This window comes from Peromyscus californicus, unplaced genomic scaffold (genome assembly GCF_007827085.1).
Source record: "Peromyscus californicus insignis strain IS unplaced genomic scaffold, ASM782708v3 Scaffold_11__1_contigs__length_118956290, whole genome shotgun sequence".
NCBI lineage: Eukaryota > Metazoa > Chordata > Mammalia > Rodentia > Cricetidae > Peromyscus > Peromyscus californicus.
Window position 1 is genome coordinate 14,366,216 of NW_026294402.1, and position 21,181 is coordinate 14,387,396.

General features: G+C 41.4%; 1 protein-coding gene across 1 annotated transcript; it reads left to right on the top strand.

Annotated features, from left to right (window-relative positions):
* The first annotated feature begins 10,197 nt into the window (after nt 1-10,197).
* Nucleotides 10,198-20,722, top strand: LOC128119689 (methyl-CpG-binding domain protein 3-like 2B). Its single transcript, XM_052753138.1, has one exon. It carries the CDS (start codon nt 18,560-18,562, stop codon nt 19,286-19,288), a length of 729 nt encoding a protein of 242 aa, XP_052609098.1. The 5' UTR covers nt 10,198-18,559; the 3' UTR covers nt 19,289-20,722.
* Nucleotides 20,723-21,181: the final 459 nt, after the last annotated feature.

Here is a 21,181-nt window from a genome sequence, read left to right on the forward strand (position 1 = left end):
CATGCTCACCAATGGTGGTACGCTGCTACTGTGGTGGTCAGAGGATGACTTGTAATCAAATTCAGGTTCTTAGTCTTGGTGTCAACTGCCTTTTACTCACCATTTTGAAGGCCCATTGACACATATTTTCGTAACTTTAATGTTTAAAATTTCTTTAGCATTTATTGATTCATGAGCTGACTGACTGTTTGTGCCAACTAGACTCAGTTCTTTCCTTCCACCCAGAGATGACTCTCAGGTCATCAGCTTTGGTGGAAAGTGCCCTGGCCCGCGGAACTTGCTTCGTTGGGCCCAATGTTATGAATATTTCTTCTGCTTACTCAATTGCTTGATACAGTATGCTTAATTCACAGAATGTGCATAGTCTTCTCTGGGAATCATAATATTGGCCAAGCAAAGCCAGGCAAGTCAGGGCCGGAATAGGCTATAGCAGCACCATAGACTTACAGACAGTCTGGTACTCTGTGTGAACCTAGCCTCCTCAGACTCAGACTAGAAATTACATTTAAGGTCACTTGTGCTAACATCCCAGGATTGTACACCAACTAATCTGGACTTCTCCTTTATTATCTGTCATCATGTCGCCTAGTAACTTGACCTGAGGTGGTACTCTATCTACAGCCTAGCCCATTTGCCCTCTTCCAGTGTACTCAATAAAAAATAAAAAAGTAAAAAATTCCAGTTATTTATTTATTTATTTATTTTTACTTTTATTTTATTTTAGTTAGGTTCTCTCCCCACCCTCCACCACATACCCTATACCTCCAAACCAGTGGTAAGAAAGAGCAAAAGCAACCTCTCTGGCACTGAGGTTTTAAGTGGGTTTGTGTTATGTATTTGCAATTTTGAATTTACTATGTTTTGTTTTTCCACTTTTATTGCTGTCGGTGTTACTATTGTTATTCTTTGACAATTTGTATATTTCAGCTGTTTACATGATTTCCCTCTTTTCCTTCCTCTCTCACTTTCTCAGGCATATTCATAAAATACATATGTGAATAATCTCAGCACAATTCACATAACCTATGGAGACTGCTGATGTAAGGTTAGCAGTGTGTGTGTGTGTGTATTCAGGACAATAGTGTGGGAGGTTGTCTTAGTTAAGGTTTCTACTGCTGTGAAGAGACACCATGACCATGGAAACTCTTATAAAGGAAAATATTTAATTGGTGTGACTTGCTTACAGTTCAGAGATTTAATCCATTATCATCATGGTGGGAAGCAAGACAGCATGCAGGCAGACAGGGTGCTGGAGCTGAGAGTCCTTACATCTTGATCCAAAGGCAACAAGAATTGAACTGAGACATTGGGTGGTATCTTTAGCATATATGAGACCTCAACACCCACTTATACAGTGACACACTTCCTCCAACAAGGTCATACTTATTCCAACAAAGTCACACTTCCTAATAGTGCCATTGTCTTTTGTAGTTCATTTTCTTTCAAACTACCACAGGGGTAGTTTGCTGGGGATAGAACCCAGGGCCTTACTTGTGTTGAACCTACATCCTCCTTCTCAGCCACATTCCAGATATTTATTATATTTTATTTTTCAATTTTATTACTTATTTTGTGTGTGGGTGTTTTGCCTGCCTGCCTATCTGTGAACAATGTGCATGCCTGTTACCCAACGAAGTCAGAAGAGAGAAGAGGAGGTCAGATAGCCTGGAATTACTGTTACAGATGGTTGTCAGCTGCCAGGTAGGTGCTGGAACTTGGGTCTGGACTCCCTAGAAGAGCATTTGGTGATCTTAACTAACTGCAGAAGCATATCTCCAGCCCCTCTATTTTATTAATAATTTTTAAAAATTGTAATAGAATTATATCATTTCCCCCTTCCCTTTCTTCCCACAAACTCCTCCTGCTGTGGAATAATCATCTTGTACACTGTAAAGATTTGTCACTCAAATTGGTTTAATAAAGTGCTGATTGGTCAGTAACCAGGCAGGAAGTATAGATGGGGTGACCAAACTAAGGATGATGAGGAGAAGGGTGGAGTCAGAGAATTACCATCAAATGCAGAGAAGCAAAATGAAAATGTTAATGTTGTACTGAGAAAAGGTACCAAGACATGTGGCTAAGCAAAGATAAGAATTATGGGTTAATTTAAATGTAAAAGTTAGCTAGTAATAAGCCTGAGCTATTGGCTGAGCATTTATAAATAATATTAAGCCTCTGAGTGGCTATTTGGGAATTGGCAGGCAGGAGAGAATTATACATTTACATCCTCCCATGCACCTCCTTTGCTAAATTTCAACCCTGTTGTTTGTTTTTGAGACAGGGTCTTACTCTGTAGCCAAGGTTGGCCTCCAACTCTCAGTCCTTCTGCCTCAGCTTCTAGAATGCTAGCAACACAGGTGTGAGCCACCACATATTGAATTTTCACTGATATTGTGCTTCTCCTTGTTTGTCCTTTTGGGACAGGGGTCTCCTTTTGAGGCCCAGCCTAGCCTGGAATTCACAGGAGTCCCCTTGTCTCAGTTTCCTGGGTGCCTGAGATTATAGATGTATGTCACCATGCCAGGGCTGACTGGAAGTTTTCATGAGGGAAAGCAGGGCTTGAAGAGATGGCTCTGAGGTTAAGAGAGAGTACTGAGTAGTGAATACCAGTACAGAGGCTTGAGTTCCATCCCCAGCATCCAGATCAAACAACTCAAAACTACCTGTAACACATGTAGGAGAGGGTGTTAGAATTCCTAGCCCCTCCCCAAGCTACATGACTGCCTGTGTGCTGTCCAGTAGCCAGGCAAGATGCTTAGTCATCCCAGGGCCTTCTATCCTACATAATCCATGTGCATGCGTGGTGTGGCTGTGTAAGCCCATGTGCTCATGTGTGGAGGGGGGGGGGACCTTAAAAGCAGGTTCCACCTACTCCTTCCCTCTCTTCCTGCACGCTCATTCTATAGGCCTATGCACATCCTCTATTCCCTTAATAAACTCTTAGAGTGGGTTTTGTTGTGCCTTGTGGTTTCTCTCCTATGGTAAACAGCACCGCTCAAAAACTAACATTGTGCCACTTAATAAATAACAGAGGGGTGCTCACTACCCCCCAGCTAGTACTGGACACACCCAGACAATAAATTATCAGCACAAAGGATATTTTTTACTTGTGTGTGTGTGTGTGTATGTGTGTGTGTGGGGGGGGGGGGGCTGCCTCTGAATCAGGCAAAGGCAGGCAGAAAATAGCAGTAGGTCATTTTTGCAGGAGTGGGCTTTTAAGGAGAAAAGGGGGTGTCTGTGCTAGGGTGAGTTGGTGAGTACTGACTGGATATTGTTTGTTTGGAACCAGCTCACCCCTGCATGACCCAGAAATTCCCTATTCCTCTCTCTCTCTCTCCCTCCCCCTCCCCAAACCTGGCCTACTCAAAGAGTCTCAGAACAAAGGAAAGGTGCCCAAAAGCCCAGTTCGCAATTCTTTGTTTTTTGTTTTGTTTTGTTTTGTTTGAGACAGGGTTTCTCTGCATAGCGTTGGAGCCTTTCCTGGAACTCACTTTGTAGCCCAGGCTGGCCTTGAACTCAGAGATCTGCCTGCCTCTGCCTGCCAAGTGCTGGGATTAAAGGCTCACTGTTTAATCCCTTTAGCCTGGTCTCCAAAGTGAGTTCTCCAAAGTGAGTTCTCCAAAGTGAGTTCTCCAAAGGCACAAAGCTACACAGAAAAACCCTGTCTTGGAAAAAACAAAACAAAAACAACAACAACAAAAAAGACGTGCAGTGCACCACCACCGCCACCCCGCCGCCGCCGCCACCGCCGCCGCCGCCACCACCACCACCACCACCCGGCCCCAGTTCCCAATTCTTGATGGCTATTGCAGCTTCCTCCTCTGAAGTTGCCAGCCACCCAAGTCCCCACCTAAGCGCTCAGCTTTTTTTTTTTTTTTTTTTTTTTTTTGGTTTTTTGAGACAGGGTTTCTCTGTGTAGCTTTGCGCCTCTCCTGGAACTCACTAGGTAGCGCAGGCTGGCCTCGAACTCACAGAGATCCGCCTGGCTCTGCCTCCCGAGTGCTGGGATTAAAGGTGTGCGCCACCACCGCCCGGCCTAAGCGCTCAGCTTTTGATCATACTTGGATACAAACCCAGCTTGTGGTGGACAAACCTCTCACACACTCTATAAAACTCTCTTCCCTTGGCCTGGGCCCTCAACTTCTCTGACCTCAATCTTTGGGACCAATGAACCTGCAGGGAGTTGCTTTCTTCAATATACTTGTTGTTATACTTTTCTACTCGGCTTGATCTAGCTTACTTCATCTGCAGAGAAACTTATTATCGGAGGAGGTTGGTACAGAAAACCTATTAGATATGTTAGCCAAATAATAAATTTTGATTGTTGGACCTTGGTGTTTTGTCTCAGGTATGTGTCAGTGGCCAAACAAGAGAATGGACCTTGGGGGCTAGCTATACAGAATCCAAATATGCTTTCCATATCTTGCTAACACACTCAGACATCTGGAAAGAACAGAGTTTTTTGTTTGTTTGTTTGTTTTTTGTTTTGTTTTGTTTTTTAAACCCGCAAGCTTTTATTAAGTGCATCCCTCGAGTCCCTGTAAGCCACCGACTTACTAAGTAAGTTCAGTGGGGCATAGGCCTCGGTAGAATTCCTGGCTTTGCAGTCCTAGGTAGGACAGAGGGGCCATGACTTGGGTGAGGTCAAGACTGACAATATCCTGAGTCTGTGTTCTTGACAGCTGTGCCAAGAATTCCTAAGGCTGTAGATGATGGTGACTAGTGGCGGTGAAATCCCTCAACACTCCACACCATAGCGATCAAAGGGGCGCAACAGCAGGCCAATACCGAAGTGCACTGTGCCACCCGCGGCCGTGTGCAGGCGATAGCGGTCAGCTCCACTGTAGATGGTGTCTGCGTGCAGCAGCTGTGGCCCACCACCCACGAAGGCCGGTGCCAGCTGTTCCCGCCAACTGCCCAAGGGCCTCCATGTAGGGCAATCGACCACACCTGGAGATGGAGTCGGGGTCACCCTCCGCATACGTGACTGTAAGAAGCAAAAGCTGCCGCAGGGATGGTAGTTCATGGGCCTGGCCTCCTCCTCTTGGCAGGCGCCATCGAGGCTAGTCTCGCGCCTCACCCGGGCCCTTCCGGGCGGAGGGAGATCTGTGATAGATACCTCCGCAGCTGCGCTCTCCTCGAGTGCCCCAAGAACAGAGATTTTTAAAACACAAAAGACAACTCAATTATTAACTCTTCATATATCCATAACCTTCTTAAAGCTTTTACCCTCTCAAATTGTCTTGGTTCATTACACGGCACATCAGACTGACCCCTCCACTGTCAGTAAAGGCAGTAATCGTGCTGACATGGCAGCCCATCAAGTTGTCCTTTCATCCCAATGTCTCACCCCACTTTCCTCCGGTTCCTCTACTATGTGACCCAGATAACAACTTACCTAACCCTCCTTCAACACAGGACAGTATTCACTACTTCCATCAAGTATTTTACTTTAATACTAAATCCTTTCTATCCTTTCTCTAAACATCTTTGACTTTCACCCTAGCAGATAAGACTTTTTTATGGAACCTAGCCCCAAACTACAGCGTATGCCAGTGGACTAATCCCACCTCCACTATACAACCCCCATCTTTCCCAATCACCAAGTTATAAAGGTCTAAAATTGTAAGAGTCTATGAAAATATATTAAGATGTATAAATACAGGTTATGAAGGTCTGAGGATGTAAAAGCTTAATTGTGAAAGTCTGTAAATGCAAGTTATAAAAATGCTTTAAGGTCTGAGGATATGAAAGACTAAGTTGTAAGGATTTGAGAAAGTGATTTAAGGTATAAGTTTGAGAAAGTGACTTATGAGTCTGGAAAAGTAATTTCAGGTATAGGAAAAGTTGCTGTGGAATAATCTTTCTGCACACTGTGAAAATGTGTTGCTCTCATTGTCAATAAAAAGTTGAGCCAGTTGGTAGTGGCTCACACCTTTAATCCTAGCACTCAGGCAGGTGGATCTTTATGAGTTAGAGGCCAGCCTGGTTTACAGAGCAAGTTCCAGGACAGCCAGGGCTACACAGAGAAACCCTGTCTCGAAAAAACTAAAAACAAACAAACAAATAAACAAACAAAGCTGATTGGCAGATTTTTAGGGGCAAAGAGAATAGGAAGAAGAAGGGCAGAGTCTTGGGAGTCATAAGCAGACACAGAGGGCAGCAAGATGAATGTGCCCTGCTGAAAGAAGTTACTGACATGTGGCAGATGGTAGATAGGAAATATGGGTTAATTTAAAATGTATGAGTTGTTGGGCGGTGGTGGCGCACGCCTTTAATCCCAGCACTTGGGAGGCAGAGGCAGGCAGATCTCTGTGAGTTCAAGGCCAGCCTGGTCTATAGAGCAAGATCCAGGACTAGCACCAAAATTACACAGAGAAACCCTGTCTCTAAAAAAAACATATATATATATATATATATATATATATATATATATGTGTGTGTGTGTGTGTGTGTGTGTGTGTGTGTGTATGAGTTAGCTAGCAACCAGCCTGAGCTATTGGCCGAGCATTCATAATTAATAATAAGTCTCTAAGTGCTTATTTGGAAGCAACTTCCATAGCACAGAAAAACTCTGCCTACAGAAAGTTGTTTCAGATTTCTTTCTCTCTTTCTATGCTATTTTTTGGATTCAAAAACATAAATATACTGCACTTTCTATAATATGAATTTTAGTACAGATTATAAACAATAGTAGTGCTAACATATTTAAAGTCTAGAGGCATAGGCTTGTAATCCCAGCTCTTTAAGAAGCTCAGACTGGAGAACAAAAATTTAAGGACAACCTGAATAACTTAGCAAGATCCTGCCTCAGAGTGAAATGAATAAAACAGAGGTGGGACTAGAGTTCAGTGGGAGAGTGCTTCTCTGGATGCATGAGGCCCTAGGTTCAATCTGCAGCACTGTCAATAATGATGGTGATGATGATAAACCTGAAACATAGGCTCTTCATAGTAAATGCACACAACTTAGGTAGAGAATAACTGACAGGAAATTATCGGCATCAAGATATTACCTCATTAAATATTAGAGTAGTATTACTCCAAACCTGAGTTTGAATCTACAGAATCCTTGTAAAAGGTTGGGTGTGTCTACAGGTAAGATGATAATGCTAATATGATGTGCTAGTAACATTGGGTTTACTGGTTGCCAGGCTTCAGGTTTATTGCTAACACAAGACACTCATTATTCTCCCTTGGCCTCTGCACATGTGGTCAAAGACATGTACACACACACTCAGTAGGCAAGAATCTGGGAATGGTATAGCAGTGCCTTTAATCTCAGCACTGGGGAGGCAGAGATAGGTTGATCTATGTAACTTTGATGGCAGCCTGGAATACACAGTGAGTTCCAGGCCAGCCAGTGATACAGAGTAAGACACTGTCAAAAAAAAAAAAAAAAAAAAAAAAAAAAAAAAAAAAGCCGCCAGGAAAAGACATTTGAGAGACTGCTGCAATACTGTAGGGTAATACAGGAAAGCGTCCCAACAAAGCTGTAAATTCAGCTCAGTTGAACATGTTCCTATAGAACCAGAAGAGGACAGCCATAGAGGTATTTGCACCAAACATAGCAAATGGTCATGCAAAGAAAGGGCAATGTTTGCAGCAAGTATGGCATAGAACCTCAGGAAAACAAAACACTACAATTGAAGCAATTATAGGCATTCCACAGGCTGTCACAGGAACTGCTGCTCCTCTGACCTGAGTGAAATAGGCTATAGGGTCATTTGGGTCATTCAGTCAGGCTTGTAACAGTAGAACTCAAGGTACTTGTGACAGTTATTCTTGGTTGTCAACTTGACTATATCTGGAATAAACTACAAACCAGAAATGGAGGGCACATTTGTTTGTGGTCCAGAACTTTTTTTTTTCTTTTTTTATTTTAATTTATTTTGCAATACAATTCAGTTCTACATATCAGCCACGGATTCCCTTGTTCTCCCCCCTCCTATCCCCCTCACCTTCCCCCCAACCCCCCCCCCCCATTCCCATCTACTCCAGGGCAAAGCCTTCTCCACAGCCACAGACTGAGGTCAACCTGGTAGACTCAGTCCAGGTAGGTCTAGTCCCCTCCTCCCAGGCCGAGCCAAACAATCCTGCATAGGCCCCAGGTTTCAAACAGCCAACTCATGCAATGAGCACAAGATCTGGTCCCACTGCCTGGATGCCTCCCAAACAGATCAAGCCAATCAACTGTCTCACCCATTCGGAGGGCCTGATCCAGTGGGGACCCCTCAGCCCTTGGTTCATAGTTCATGTGTTTCCATTCATTTGGCTATTTGTCCCTGTGCTTTATCCAACCTTGGTCTCAACAATTCTCGCTCATATAAACCCTCCTCATTCTCGCTAATTGGACTCCCAGAGATCCACCCAGGGCCTAGTCATGGATCTCTGCATCCAGATCCCTCAGTAGTTGGATGAGGTTTCTAGCACATCAATTAGGGTGTTTGGCCATCCCATCACCAGAGTAGGTCAGTTCGGGCTGTCTCTCGACCATTGCCGGCAGTCTGTTGTGTGGGTATCTTTGTGGATTTCTGTGGGCCTCTCTAGCACTTTGCTTCTTCCTATTCTCATGTGGTCTTCATTTACCATGGTCTCCTATTCCTTGTTCTCCCTCTCTGTTGTTGATCCAGCTGGGATCTCCCGCTCCCCCAAGCTCTCTTTCCCTCGACCCTCACCTTTCATTACCCCCACTCATGTCCAGGCTGTTCATGTAGATCTCATTCCATTTCTCTGTCATTGGGTGATCCCTGTGTCTTTCTTGGGGTCCTGTTTTCCAGGTAGCCTCCCTGGTGATGTGAGTAGCAGACAAGTCATCCTTGTTTCATGTCTAGTATCCTGCTATGAGTGAGTGCATACCATGTTTGTCTTTCTGAGTCTGGGTTACCTCACTCAGGATGATTTTTTCTAGATCCATCCATTTGTCTGCAAACCTCATGATGTTATTGTTTTTCTCTGCTGAGTAGTATTCCATTGTGTATATGTACCACATTTTGTTTATCCATTCTTCAGTTGAAGGGCATCTGGGTTGTTTCCATGTTCTGGCTATTACAAACAATGCTGATATGAACATAGCTGAACAAGTGCTCTTATGGTGTAGTTGAGCATTCCTTGGGTATATGCCCAAGAGTGGTATAGCTGGATCTTGGGGGAGATGGATTCCCAATTTTCTAAGAAAGCGCCATATTGATTTCCAAAGTGGTTGTACAAGCTTGCATTCCCACCAGTAGTGGAGGAGAGTTCCCCTAGCTCCACATCCTCTCCAGCATAAGGTGTCTTCAGTGTTTTTGATCTTAGCCATTCTGACAGGCGTAAGGTGGTATCTCAGAGTTGTTTTGATTTGCATTTCCCTGATGATTAGGGATGTTGAGCAATTCCTTAAATGTCTTTCGGCCATTTGAGTTTCCTCTGTTGAGAATTCTCTATTTAGTTCTATAGCCCATTTCTTAATTGGACTGTTGGGCATTTTGATGTCTAATTTCTTGAGTTCCTTATATATTCTGGATATCAGTCCTCTGTCAGATGTGGGGTTGGTGAAGATCTTTTCCCATTCTGTAGGCTGTCGCTTTGCCTTGTTGACCATATCCTTTGCTCTACAAAAGCTTCTCAGTTTCAAGAGGTCCCAGTCTGTGCTACTGGTGTTCTATTTAGGAAGTGGTCTCCTATGCCAATGCGTTCAAGACTACTTCCTACTTTCTCTTCTAGCAGGTTCAGAGTAGCTGGATTTATGTTGAGGTCCTTGATCCACTTGGACTTAAGTTTTGTGCACGGTGATAGATATGGATCTATTTGCAGCCTTCTACATGTTGATATCCAGTTTTGCCAGCACCATTTGTTGAAGATGCTTTCTTTTTTCCATTGTGCACTTTTGGCTTCTTTGTCAAAACTTATATGTTCATAGGTGTGCGGATTAATGTCAGGGTCTTCAATTCGATTCCATTGGTCCACATGTCGGTTTTTATGCCAGTACCAAGCTGTTTTTATTACTGTAGCTCTATAGTAGAGCTTGAAGTCAGGGATCGTGATGCCTCCAGAAGTTGTGTTATTGTACAGGATTCCTTTGGCTATCCTGGGTTTTTTGTTTTTCCATATGAAGTTGAGTATTATTCTTTCCAGGTCTGTGAAGAATTGTGTTGGTATTTTGATGGTCCAGATCTTGAGGCAGGAAGACAACATGCCTTTGATCCAGATCCTGAGGTGAGAAGACACACCCTTTTAATACAAGGTGAGAAGAGCCACACCTTCCGCTGGAAGCCTATATGAGGACAAGGGAAGAAGGAAGGGGTCGTTCTTTGCTTGCTTGCTCTCATCTTGTCAACATATCCATTCCTTCACTGGCACTGGAGCCTACTTCGGGTTTCCAGCATAGACAGAAGACCAGCTGTGATACCCAGCCTCGTGGAACTGAGCAACTGCTGGGTTCTTGAACTTCCATTCATACCTAGCCATTGTTAAACTACAGCCTGTAAGTCATTCCACTATTTTTTGTTTGTTTGTTTGTTTGTTTTTCAAGACAGGGTTTCTCTGTGTAGCTTTGGTGCCTGTCCTGGATCTCGCTCTGTAGACCAGGCTGGCTTTGAACTCATAGAGATCTGCATGCCTCAGCCTCCCAAGTGCTGGGATTAAAGGCATGTGCCACCACTGCCCGGCTTCAGTAAATTCTTATAAATAAATAAACATATATGTGTATATATATATACATATATATTTATATATAAGTTCTGTGACTCTAGAGAACCCTGAATAATACAGTATCTTAGGATTCTTCAAAGGCTCTGAGTAGTTAGGCTGGCTGCTCTGGGTGCTAGTCCTTCAATCAAGGCAGCTGTGGCTGCAGGAAGGGTTTAATGAATGTCAGTTAGGGAGTCAAATTATACCAACGCCCAACATCTTAGCTTTTATATGGAACAAATAACATTAAAAAAAGGTGCTTACAACAAAGTCTTATCAGCATCATGAACAGTGATTTAGTTCTTTGTACTATTTAACTTAGAATATAATACTCCTATCCCAGGACCCTTAATAAGAAGTGATTCCCTCTAAGCTCTCCCAGGTGAAGCTTTAGTGTGTTCACTGTCATCAGTGTAAATGAGGCAGAAGTAGAGAGAAGGTAAAGTCAAGGCTAAAGAAAGATACTTCACTGTGAAAGACCAGAAAAGAGAAACATGGACCCCTAATCATTGGAACAGCTGTCCCCACCATACGTGAGATATTTCCTAGTATTACATCAGTTGTTTTATGTAAATTTTTGCTGTATGGAGCTCTGTCTGTTGCAAATACTGCATTTTTTGTCCACTCTCTTGTTGAGTATTTTGTTTCAATTCTAGTTCACAGCTATTATGATTCTAGTTTCCAAAACCAAAGTAGAATGTGTACAGTGTTGGTGGTGATGGTTGGCTGTGTGCAGGGGAATATTGTATTTGTTGTTTTGTATTTTGAGACAGGCTTTCATTATCTAGCCTCGGGGGAACAGAGCTTGCAATCCCCCTAGTGATGGGTTAACCATGTCCAGTACAATTTACTTATATTGTGTATACAGCTTTTATAAATACTACTCAAGAGTTCTCAGGGTAGATAATCTAACTTGAACTCCCACGAGCCTCCTTTGAATGATCTTCTCAGTACCATGATGCCTGATGTTTCCATTTTACCTAAATTGTCTGGGTATAATTGTATTTTACTGTGAGTTAAAAAAAAAATTCACTATAAATTAATGAAGTTGAATATTTCTTTTTCTTTTCTTCTTCTTTTTTTGTTGGGGACAGAATTTCTTTGTGTAGTCCTGGCTGTCCTGGAACTCACTCTGTGAACCAGACTGGCCTTGAACTCAGATCTGCCTGCTGCTGCCTCCTAAGTGCTGGGATTAAAGGCGTGTGCCACCACTGCCCAGCTCAAAGTTGAACATTTCTTTTTTTGTTTTGTTTTGTTTTGTTTTGTTTTACAAGACAGGATTTCTCTGTGTAGTTCTGGTGCCTCTCCTGGATCTCACTCTGTAGACCAGGCTGGAACATTTCTTTACATGTTTATTGGCCATTTATTTTAACTTCTTTTATGTAGGGACTCCCAAATTTGCCACCCATTTTCCAAACCATTTCTCATTATTTTGTTGATGTACTTTACTGGATGTATGTAACTCAAATCCCTTTTCCCACACTGGGTTTTCCCCATTTTCTTGATCTAGTTTGATAAATAATATAATCAATGTGTTATAAATTATAATTATAATTTTGCCTATTTTTAATTTATTGTGTCCAAAGAAATTATATTCTCCACATTGATTTAAAGTTTCCATTCTTCTATTTTTAAATTAAAGCTATTGATTGTTTAGATCTGAAATTCTAAGATAATATTAGGAAGAAATTAGTAAGCAATTAATCTGAACATAAGTTTGGAAAGCTGTACAAACCAAAATATTTGAAAGTAATGAGTGAAGGACATTTGAAAATTTAGAATTGAGTGACTTGTAATTTTGTGAGATGTGATTAAAAGGGAAAGCCTGAGTATCACAAACAAAATACCCAAACAAGCTATGTGAGAGACTCCTTGCTATTAATGTGAGCACTTAGGTGCTGGAAGTAGAAGGAACAGAAGCTTTACAAGGTCGTCCTTGGCTGTACAGGAATTATAGCAAGTTTGAGGAAAGCCTTGTGCTGCCCCAAACCAGCCAGAAACAAATAAACTCAAATTTCCTCATTACCCAAATAAAACAAACAACCCACTTCAGTCAAGTATATTCCAAAGCACGGGAGATACCACACTGCATATTTAATCAAACCCACATTTTCTAATTCAAGGAATCCAGGTTAACAATACTGAACTGTATTGTGTTCTACAAACCAAGACTAAGGAGAGTTAGAGACATGGGTCAGTGATGGTTCTTGCTAGGACTCAAGAGGCCCTGGGTTCAATTCCTAGCACTGGGAAAAACAAAACAAACAAAAAACAGCCAATGAGAAAATTTTTAGGGAATATGAAAAAACATTGGCCAATGTAACTGAACAAGGACTGGCAGCTAACATTAAATGAGACATAATCTTTAAAGTTCTAGCATAAATTTATCAGAACAGAATTCTATACTCTGTGGCAATATTAACCTCAAAATACAGATACATGGGAGCTGATTACTAGTGCACACTCAGAGATGGTGTAAGTTAGGACTGCAAGCTAAAACCCTAGTTAGAACAATACAGCATGGAAGAAAACCAGCAGCCAGGCATGCCCCCAAAGCTACAGCACTGGGAGGTGGAATCGTGATTTTCACTGGACTGTGTGTTGCACACTGGAAAGTCTAAGATTGACATCAGATTTCTATCAGACTCAGCGCTATCAAGTGAGCTTGGGTGCTTTGTGTCGTCATTAACGTTGTTTTGAAGATTCTAGTCACTCAGACTGGCTTCAGAAGTAGTTGGTTTTTCTGTTTCTTTTCATTGCAGGCATATTTCATTGGAGGCATTTTAATGATTCCAGTAAAATTAAGCATCAAGAAAACAAAAATGGAAAGCAGCCAACACTTACAACTATACCTCGTCTCATTAGTGCTCAAATGTAGTAAAAGTTGTGTGTACTCAGAATGTGTGTGCGCGTGTGTTGAGAAATGGTCTCTCTATTATGTAGTTGTAGTTCTGCTTGTCCTGGAACTCACTATGTAGATGAGGCAGGTCTCAAACTCACAGAGATCTACCTGCTGGGATTAAGGGCCTGTGCCACCACACCTGGCTCAGTATAAACAAGTTGAATAGAGAAAACAGTGACCAGCTGGGTGTGGTAGTGCAGGCCTTTAATCCCAGCACTCACACAGGAAGTAGATATAAGCAGATCTCCATGAATTTCAGGCCAGCCTGGGCTACAAAGAGATCCTGTAGTAAAACTAACAAAAAAAAAAGAAAAGTGAAAATAAATAATAGGCATGTTATTGGCTTTTTTATGTTCTCTTACAAGAAACATTTTAAGAGTTGACTTTTTCCTCACCTCACTCTCACACATGTCCACATTTTTACTTGTCACCATTAGCCACTGCCCTCGTGGAACTCTACTATGTGAATGTGTATTTTTTTGATCACTCACAACCCTAACAATACTACTCTCAAAAAGTTTAGAGAGGAAGGAACTTAAGAAGTATTAAGTAGCAATATGATCTTCCAGCCTGTGATGGTACATATGATAAAGCTCCAGCTGATCAAGAAAGAATCCATGATGTAGTGATATTAGTCACTTTTGATGGAGCTATGGCCTTTGATCAGATAGTGAATGACTGACTGTACCTCTACAATTTATTTTTGAGTGTTGGGGAACAAATCTGGGACCTTACATTTGGTAGGTAGTTTCCACCAAATAACCTGGTTAAACCCAAATTTCCTCTGTTTCTGATGGCTGAATTGCAGGATTGGGAAGGACTGATTGCACTTGCTTTGATTGAATCTGGAATGAAATACAAACATGCAGTTCAGTTTAGAAGACAGAAATTCTGAGATTTAATTCCAAACAGCTGTTTTACTTCGGGAGTAATATGTGATTATGAGACTATGCTTCAGAAAACCAATGGGCATTCCTGTGTACACTAGAAATAGAAACAAAGGCTCACTTCATTGGGGCATTCAGAGGGACCTCTTGGTTCCTGGAAATCTAAATCTGAATTCTTACTTGCCACATTAGATTACTGTTGAATGTAGGACTCCTCAACCCCTAATGGTTGGGGATAAAAGTAAAGATAAAGAAATCCCTTTATCACATGGGTTAAATGATTAAGTAAAGATACAGATACCCCAAATCCTGAAACATTTTGTTGCTATTTTTTTTTTTTTTTTTTTGAGAGAGGGTTTCTCTGTGTAGTTTTGGTGCCTGTCCTGGATCTCGTTCAGTACCGGCTGGCCTGGAACTCACAGAGATCCGCCTGGCTCTGCCTCCCGAGTGCTGGGATTAAAGGCGTGCGCCACCACCGCCCGGCAATATTCTCTAATTTTAACCTGTACAAAAAGTGTGTTGGGTGTGTTCATTCATACCTTTAATCCTAGCACTAGGAAGGCAGAGACAGAAAGATCTGTCTCTCAGAGGTATGATACAAGGAAATCTCAAGTTCAAGGCCAACCTGGGCAATTTAGTGAAGTCCTCTTTCAAAAGTTAGTGTGAAAGGCCTAGGGGTAGAGCCCAATGATAGAGTGCTTACCTGGTAACCCAGAGTCCAAAGTGCAAACTATGAAGAGAACTTGAAATATAATACATAAAAAAGTATAAATGGTGGGCTCAATAGTATACACCTTTAACTCAGCAGAGGTAGGTAGGTGGATCTATTTATGTTCCAGGTCAGTCAGAGTTAGTGTGAGACTGTCTCAAAAAAAGAAAAGAAAGAAAGGAAAAAAAGGTAAAAGTGAATGTTATTTTATGAAGCCATAGTAAAAGTCCTTACTTTGGAATTTTTTATTTTTTATTTTTTATTTTTTTATTTTTTTTTTGGTTTTTTGAGACAGCATTTCTCTGTGTAGCTTTGCACCTTTCCTGGTACTCGTTTTGGAGACCAGGCTGGCCTCGAACTCACAGAGATCCACCTGCCTCTGCCTCCCGAGTGCTGGGATTAAAGGTGTGCGCCACCACCGCCCGGCCTACTTTGGAATTAAATTATATTAGAATTAAGATTCACAATAATATAAATTCAGACATCAAGAGGGATCAAAATATAATTAATTTTTTCTAAGGTATGACATTAGACATGGGATTTTAAAATATTTGTATTGGGGTAAATAAAGGACTAACGATTTAATTATTAGGGTAAGAACATAGATCTGTACGTAATTATAGCAAGTTTATATAGAGGAAAATAGAATAGAACTATTTAATTCCAGCCAGATGGTAGTGGTGCAGGCCATTAATCCTAGGACTCAGGAGGCAGAGTCAGTTGGATCTTTGAGTTGAGGACAGCCTGGTCTACAGAGTGAGTTCCAGGACAGCCAGGGCTACACAGAGAGCCTTTGTCTCGAAAAACCAAATGTGTATATGTTTATGACAGAGTTTATCTGTGTGAGAGAGAGAGAGAGAGATTCTAAGTTAGATTATAGGAAAAATAACCAAGGGGCTCAGAAAGGATGTGATATAAGTGTGGTTTATCAGGAATGACATGAAATTCCAATGTAAAAAATAGCAAGTTCTGTTTTAATACCCATGCATTGTATTAAAACATCCATTTATGTTACTTCTATAAAGCACATAGTAAGTGTTTGGGATATTTTATTGATAAAACATTATTTTTTATTTTATTTTTGTTTTTTTGAGAAAGGGTCTTACTGTGTAGCTTTGGCTGTCATGAAACTCTGTAGACCCTGCTGGCCTCAACTCAGAGATCTGCCTGCCTCTTCCTCCCCAGTGCTAGGATTAAAGGAGAGTACTACCACACCCACCTCTGATAAACATGTAAATATTTTCTAATTTTATCCTGTACAATAGGTGTTGGGCTGGGTGTGGTCAAACACACCTTTAATCTAAGCACTAGGAAGGCAGAGACAGAAGGATCTCTGTGAGTTCCAGGCCACTCTGGTCTCCACAGTGAGAATCTGTCATAAAAATTGTGAAAATTTATCTATTTCTTCTTCTCCTTCTCCTTCTTCTTTTTTGTTGTTGTTGTTTTGAGACAGAGTTTATCTGTGTAACAGCCCTGCCTGTCCTGGAAATCACTCTGAATCCAGGCTGGCCTTGAATTCGAAGAGATCAACCTAACTGCCTCCATGGGATTAAAGGTGTGTACCACCACCACCTGGCCTTTTTTGTTGTTGATTTCTACTTTTATTTTTATAGAATGTATTTGGAGATGTTAAACTATTGAGAAAAAAAATGGATATATTTAAAATGCTGATATGAAAAGTTGTTGAGATAATGGGTATGCTAATTAGATTAGAGGTGTCTTTATACTTAGAACATTCAATATATTTTTTTTTCTGTTTTTTGAGACAGGGTTTCTCTGTGTAGTTTTGGTGCCTGTCCTGGATCTCACTCTGTAGACAGGCTGGCCTCGAACTCACAGAGATCCTCCTGAGTGCTGGGATTAACTGCGTGAGCCACCGCCGCTTGGCTCAATTGTTCTTTATAAACAGCTTTTTGTTGTTGTGGTTTTTTTTTTTTAAGATTTGTTTATTTATTATGTATACAGCATGTATGACTGCAGGCCAGAAGAGGGCACCAGATCTCATTACAGATGGTTATGAGCCACCATGTGGTTGCTGGGAATTGAACTCAGGACCTCTGAAAGAGCAGTCAGTGCTCTTAACCTCTGAGCTATCTCTCCAGGCCCTTGTTGTTGTGTTTTTTGAGACAGGGTTTCTCTGTGTAATATAGTATCAGCTATTCTGGAACTGGCTTTGTATACAGGCTGGCCTCCAACTGATAGAAATCAGCCTGCCTCTGCCTCCTGAGTGCTAGGATTAAAGGCATATGCCACGATTCCCAGTTTATAAAATTTTTCTAAATGTAACCTTTAAGAGTTTAAATATAATGAAGTGTTATTAACACTATCGTAACCTCAGGTATTTAAAAGCTTTTTATCCATTAACAATATCAATAATATTTTTGCTTTTGTATATATACTTAAGTATCCTCAAATCTCAAGGGTATGAGACAGGAACTCCTGTGGATTGTCTATTTATTGATCACTTTATCTACACTAGTATAATCTACTACCCAGTTTATTCCGTGGTTAGGTTATCTACCAACTGATTTATTTCCTAGCAGTTTTAACACTCATTGGTTTATTTGCAGGTTATCTATCTCTAGTCCTATATAAAAGGAGAATTAGACGAGAAAGACACTGCCATTTCCAGCAACCCAAGCCCTGTCTGCATCTCTGTTGTGGAGCCTTTCGGACAAGCCCTACAACCATGGAGGGACCTTCAGGAAACCCACTTCCAAATCAGCCTTTGCTAGTGAGTATGCAATTCACACGAACTGTAGAATGTTCACTCTTGTCCTTTTTCTTTATATTAACATCCTTCATTTAATGCATAGCTGTACTTGACACAAACTGATATCCTGTGGGAAGCTGTTAATTGCTTGTTGTTAAAATTTGTTGGAAGAAATTTAAAATGTACTTCATCAGCCCATAATGAGAAGGAGTCCTGTGAAATGCACTGCTGGATGTTTTTTGTCCTTGTGTGAACATCTAGAGTGTTCTTCCATAAACTTAGATGGTGTACTTGTGCAATAATGATAACTGTGTGTCACTGAGGGTAGGTTTGGAACATAAGCATGCTGTGACCATAAGAAAGAAAAGAGTAGCATTCTTATCCTTGAAAGTCACATGAGTTAGATGTCCCAGAAGCCTGGTAACTAGAGCCTTTATTGCAGCAACATTGGGGATCTAGCAAAATTTCAAATTCTGGGCCCTACCCTAGACATATTTGGATTACAGATATTTGACTTTTAGAAACTTTCACAAATGACTTTAGCCTATGCTGGGATCTAAGACCTAAAAAGGATGGTAGAAAATCCATGAACTGAAAATTCTGCATAACTACTAGTAGATTCCTTCCTCTGTGTTGTTTAAATTTTACTTTCTCCCAAAGGGGAAGCTCCAAAGAAGTATGATACCTGAGAAATTACAGAAGAGGAGGGCCCAGGCTGCCAAGAACAAGGTCAAGGCCAAACACCGATCTGGGGTCACTCCTGTTCTTCCTGTGAGGCTGACCAGTTGCATCTTCACGAGGCCTGTGACTAGAATAACTTCCCACCCTGGGAGTAAGACCATGCGCAGGAAAGAGGAAGAGAAGCTGGTGAAACCCCGGCAGCTCTGCGCATTAAGGAGACTGCAGGAATATCAAGAAGACAGTAAAGGGGAACAGTTACATCCATTGGATCTTAAAAACGCCGTACAAAGAAGTGCTCTGGGAACGCAGGCTGGAGACAGAGTTCCAACAGCTGCTAACGATCTGCACACTGAAGGGGAACAGTTACATCCGTTGGATCTTACAAACTCTGTACAAAGAAGTGCACTGGGAACGCAGGCTGGAGCCAGAGTTCGAAGAAGTGCTATGGACCTGCACACGTCCCCGGAGTGCACCTCTGTCCAGCCCCTGAGTTCGGAAAAGAAGGTGCAAGGGACTCCTGAGCCATTGCCGCCGTCTTTCTACAGTCAAAGGGTAACAACGGCTGTGACTTTTCAGCTGTCACCTTCTTTCTACAGACAAGGGGTAACTACTGCAGACATCCGGCGACAGACCCGGAGGGTAAAGAAAGCCCGGAAGAAACTGGCTGCGGCCTTGGAGGCAGATAGGCTTGCCAGGCAGGCTGAGAATATGGGGAATGGAACATAGCTGAGTGTTATGAAAACTGAATGAAAACAGAGTGTGGTAGCCTCTGCAATTTCTCCATAAAGGAAGTTTGTATGTCTTTTTTGTTTTATTTTTTGAGATAGGGTTTCTCTGGGTAGCCCTGGCTGTCCTAGGACTCTGGAGACCAGCCTGCCTCTGTATGCAGAGTGTTGGGCTTAAAGGTGCCTCCACCACCCAGCATTACTTGTATGTCTTTATACAATAACCCTACTCTGATGATGAGGATATACACAAATCACTCCTTTTAAAGCTCATTTTGAAAGCCAACAAAATGACCAGTAGTGTTTTAAATAAATGTTTTCAATTTTGTTAGAAATGATCATGAAAATATCCTTTAGATCAGCTATGATCCACAGTCGGACTCTGGAATAGATCCAACACCAACCCACAAAGCAAAGGAAATTCCTTATTTTATAGCATTTAGATGAAAAGGGTCTATGACTTAGCAATTAGTTTAGCGAAGCTATTAGGTAGATTACAAAGCCTTCACTCAAGCTAGGCAGGCCTGGCTAGCTTGAAGGTAACCCTCTGTCCTTCCCTACCATGGGACTGCTACTTGCTAGGTGTTTAGCTTCTAGTGATGGTACTAGATCACATATAAGACTGAAACTCTGGTTGCCTTAGCCCTGGAAAGAGAGAAGCTGCAGCTGTTAATGGCTAATCCCCTCTCTAGTGTTATGTCTATGACCTAACAAGTAGATAGTTATATAATATTCAGTTTATTGGGAGAAGAAAGGGGCACTTTACTCAAAATTGTTCAATTTCAGGCTATAATTTTTTAAAACTTGGTGATTATTGGAATCTCATTATGTGGACCAGGTAGGTCCTGAATTTGATCCTCCTGCTTCAGCCTGACGAATGGTAAGATTACAGGCAAGCATTCCACATCTAACTGTATTTTTTTTTCACTTTTTAGTCTATAGGAATAATCTAGCCTGAGGCACTATTTAGTGTTTTATGCTAAGTATTTAACTTAACACTTATATTAATGAAAGATGATCCAGGTGCTGCAGCTTTAGACACCATTGTCTTGGACTTGTTTTGTGGAACTCCCTGTTGTAATTCTAAACTATCAATAAAGGTTTCCATTTTAAATACAAGTCCAGAGATTCTTTTATATGATGGTAATTTGATGCCATAAAAATATTATAGATGTGGTTATAGCTATCATTTATCTATCCCTCTATACTAACTCTCTACCATGAGCTACACCTCCATCTCCTACAGCTAATTTGAAAATAAATTCATTTTTTATTATATAAAGCTACATAAGGTCATTTGCATTGGAGAATACAATGCAGCTGGGCATGGTAGCACACACCCTTGATCCCAGCAGAGGCAAGCCTGAATCTACACAGCTAGTCCAGGATAGTCAGAGCTACACAGAAAACCTTGTCTCAAAAAACCAAAAACCAAAAAAAAAAAAAAAACCCAAAAACCAAAAACCAAAAAAAAACCCATAAAATAATAATTTCATTTTGACATATTCCCAGTACCTCACTATCCTTCCTCTCCCACAAATCTTTTGTTTCCTGTTATTTCAATTTCTACTTTCATGTCACCACTATATGATTCTATGTATCTATAAAAGACTCACAAACGTCTTTGAGACATAAGTATACCAGAGGACATTTTTTCAGTGACACGTCTTGATGTCAGGGCCATTACCTTCAGCCTCACTTTATCTACATCTTCCCAGATATAAATGAAGTATTTAATGTAATGAGCCAGAATTTGATGGAATAGGAAAGAATCCTGAGGGGAGTTTGACTGCACCAGGAAGGGAAAATTGTTGGTTAAGTGGCGGTGCTTGTGGCTGGCCGCTGCCTGGGGCGGCCATGCCAACAGAAGACAGCACTGGATGCTGCCCTGGCA

Bases quoted from the DNA above. Each gene is read 5' to 3' on its own strand.
- LOC128119689 (XM_052753138.1), top strand. From the start codon at position 18,560: ATGATACCTGAGAAATTACAGAAGAGGAGGGCCCAGGCTGCCAAGAAC.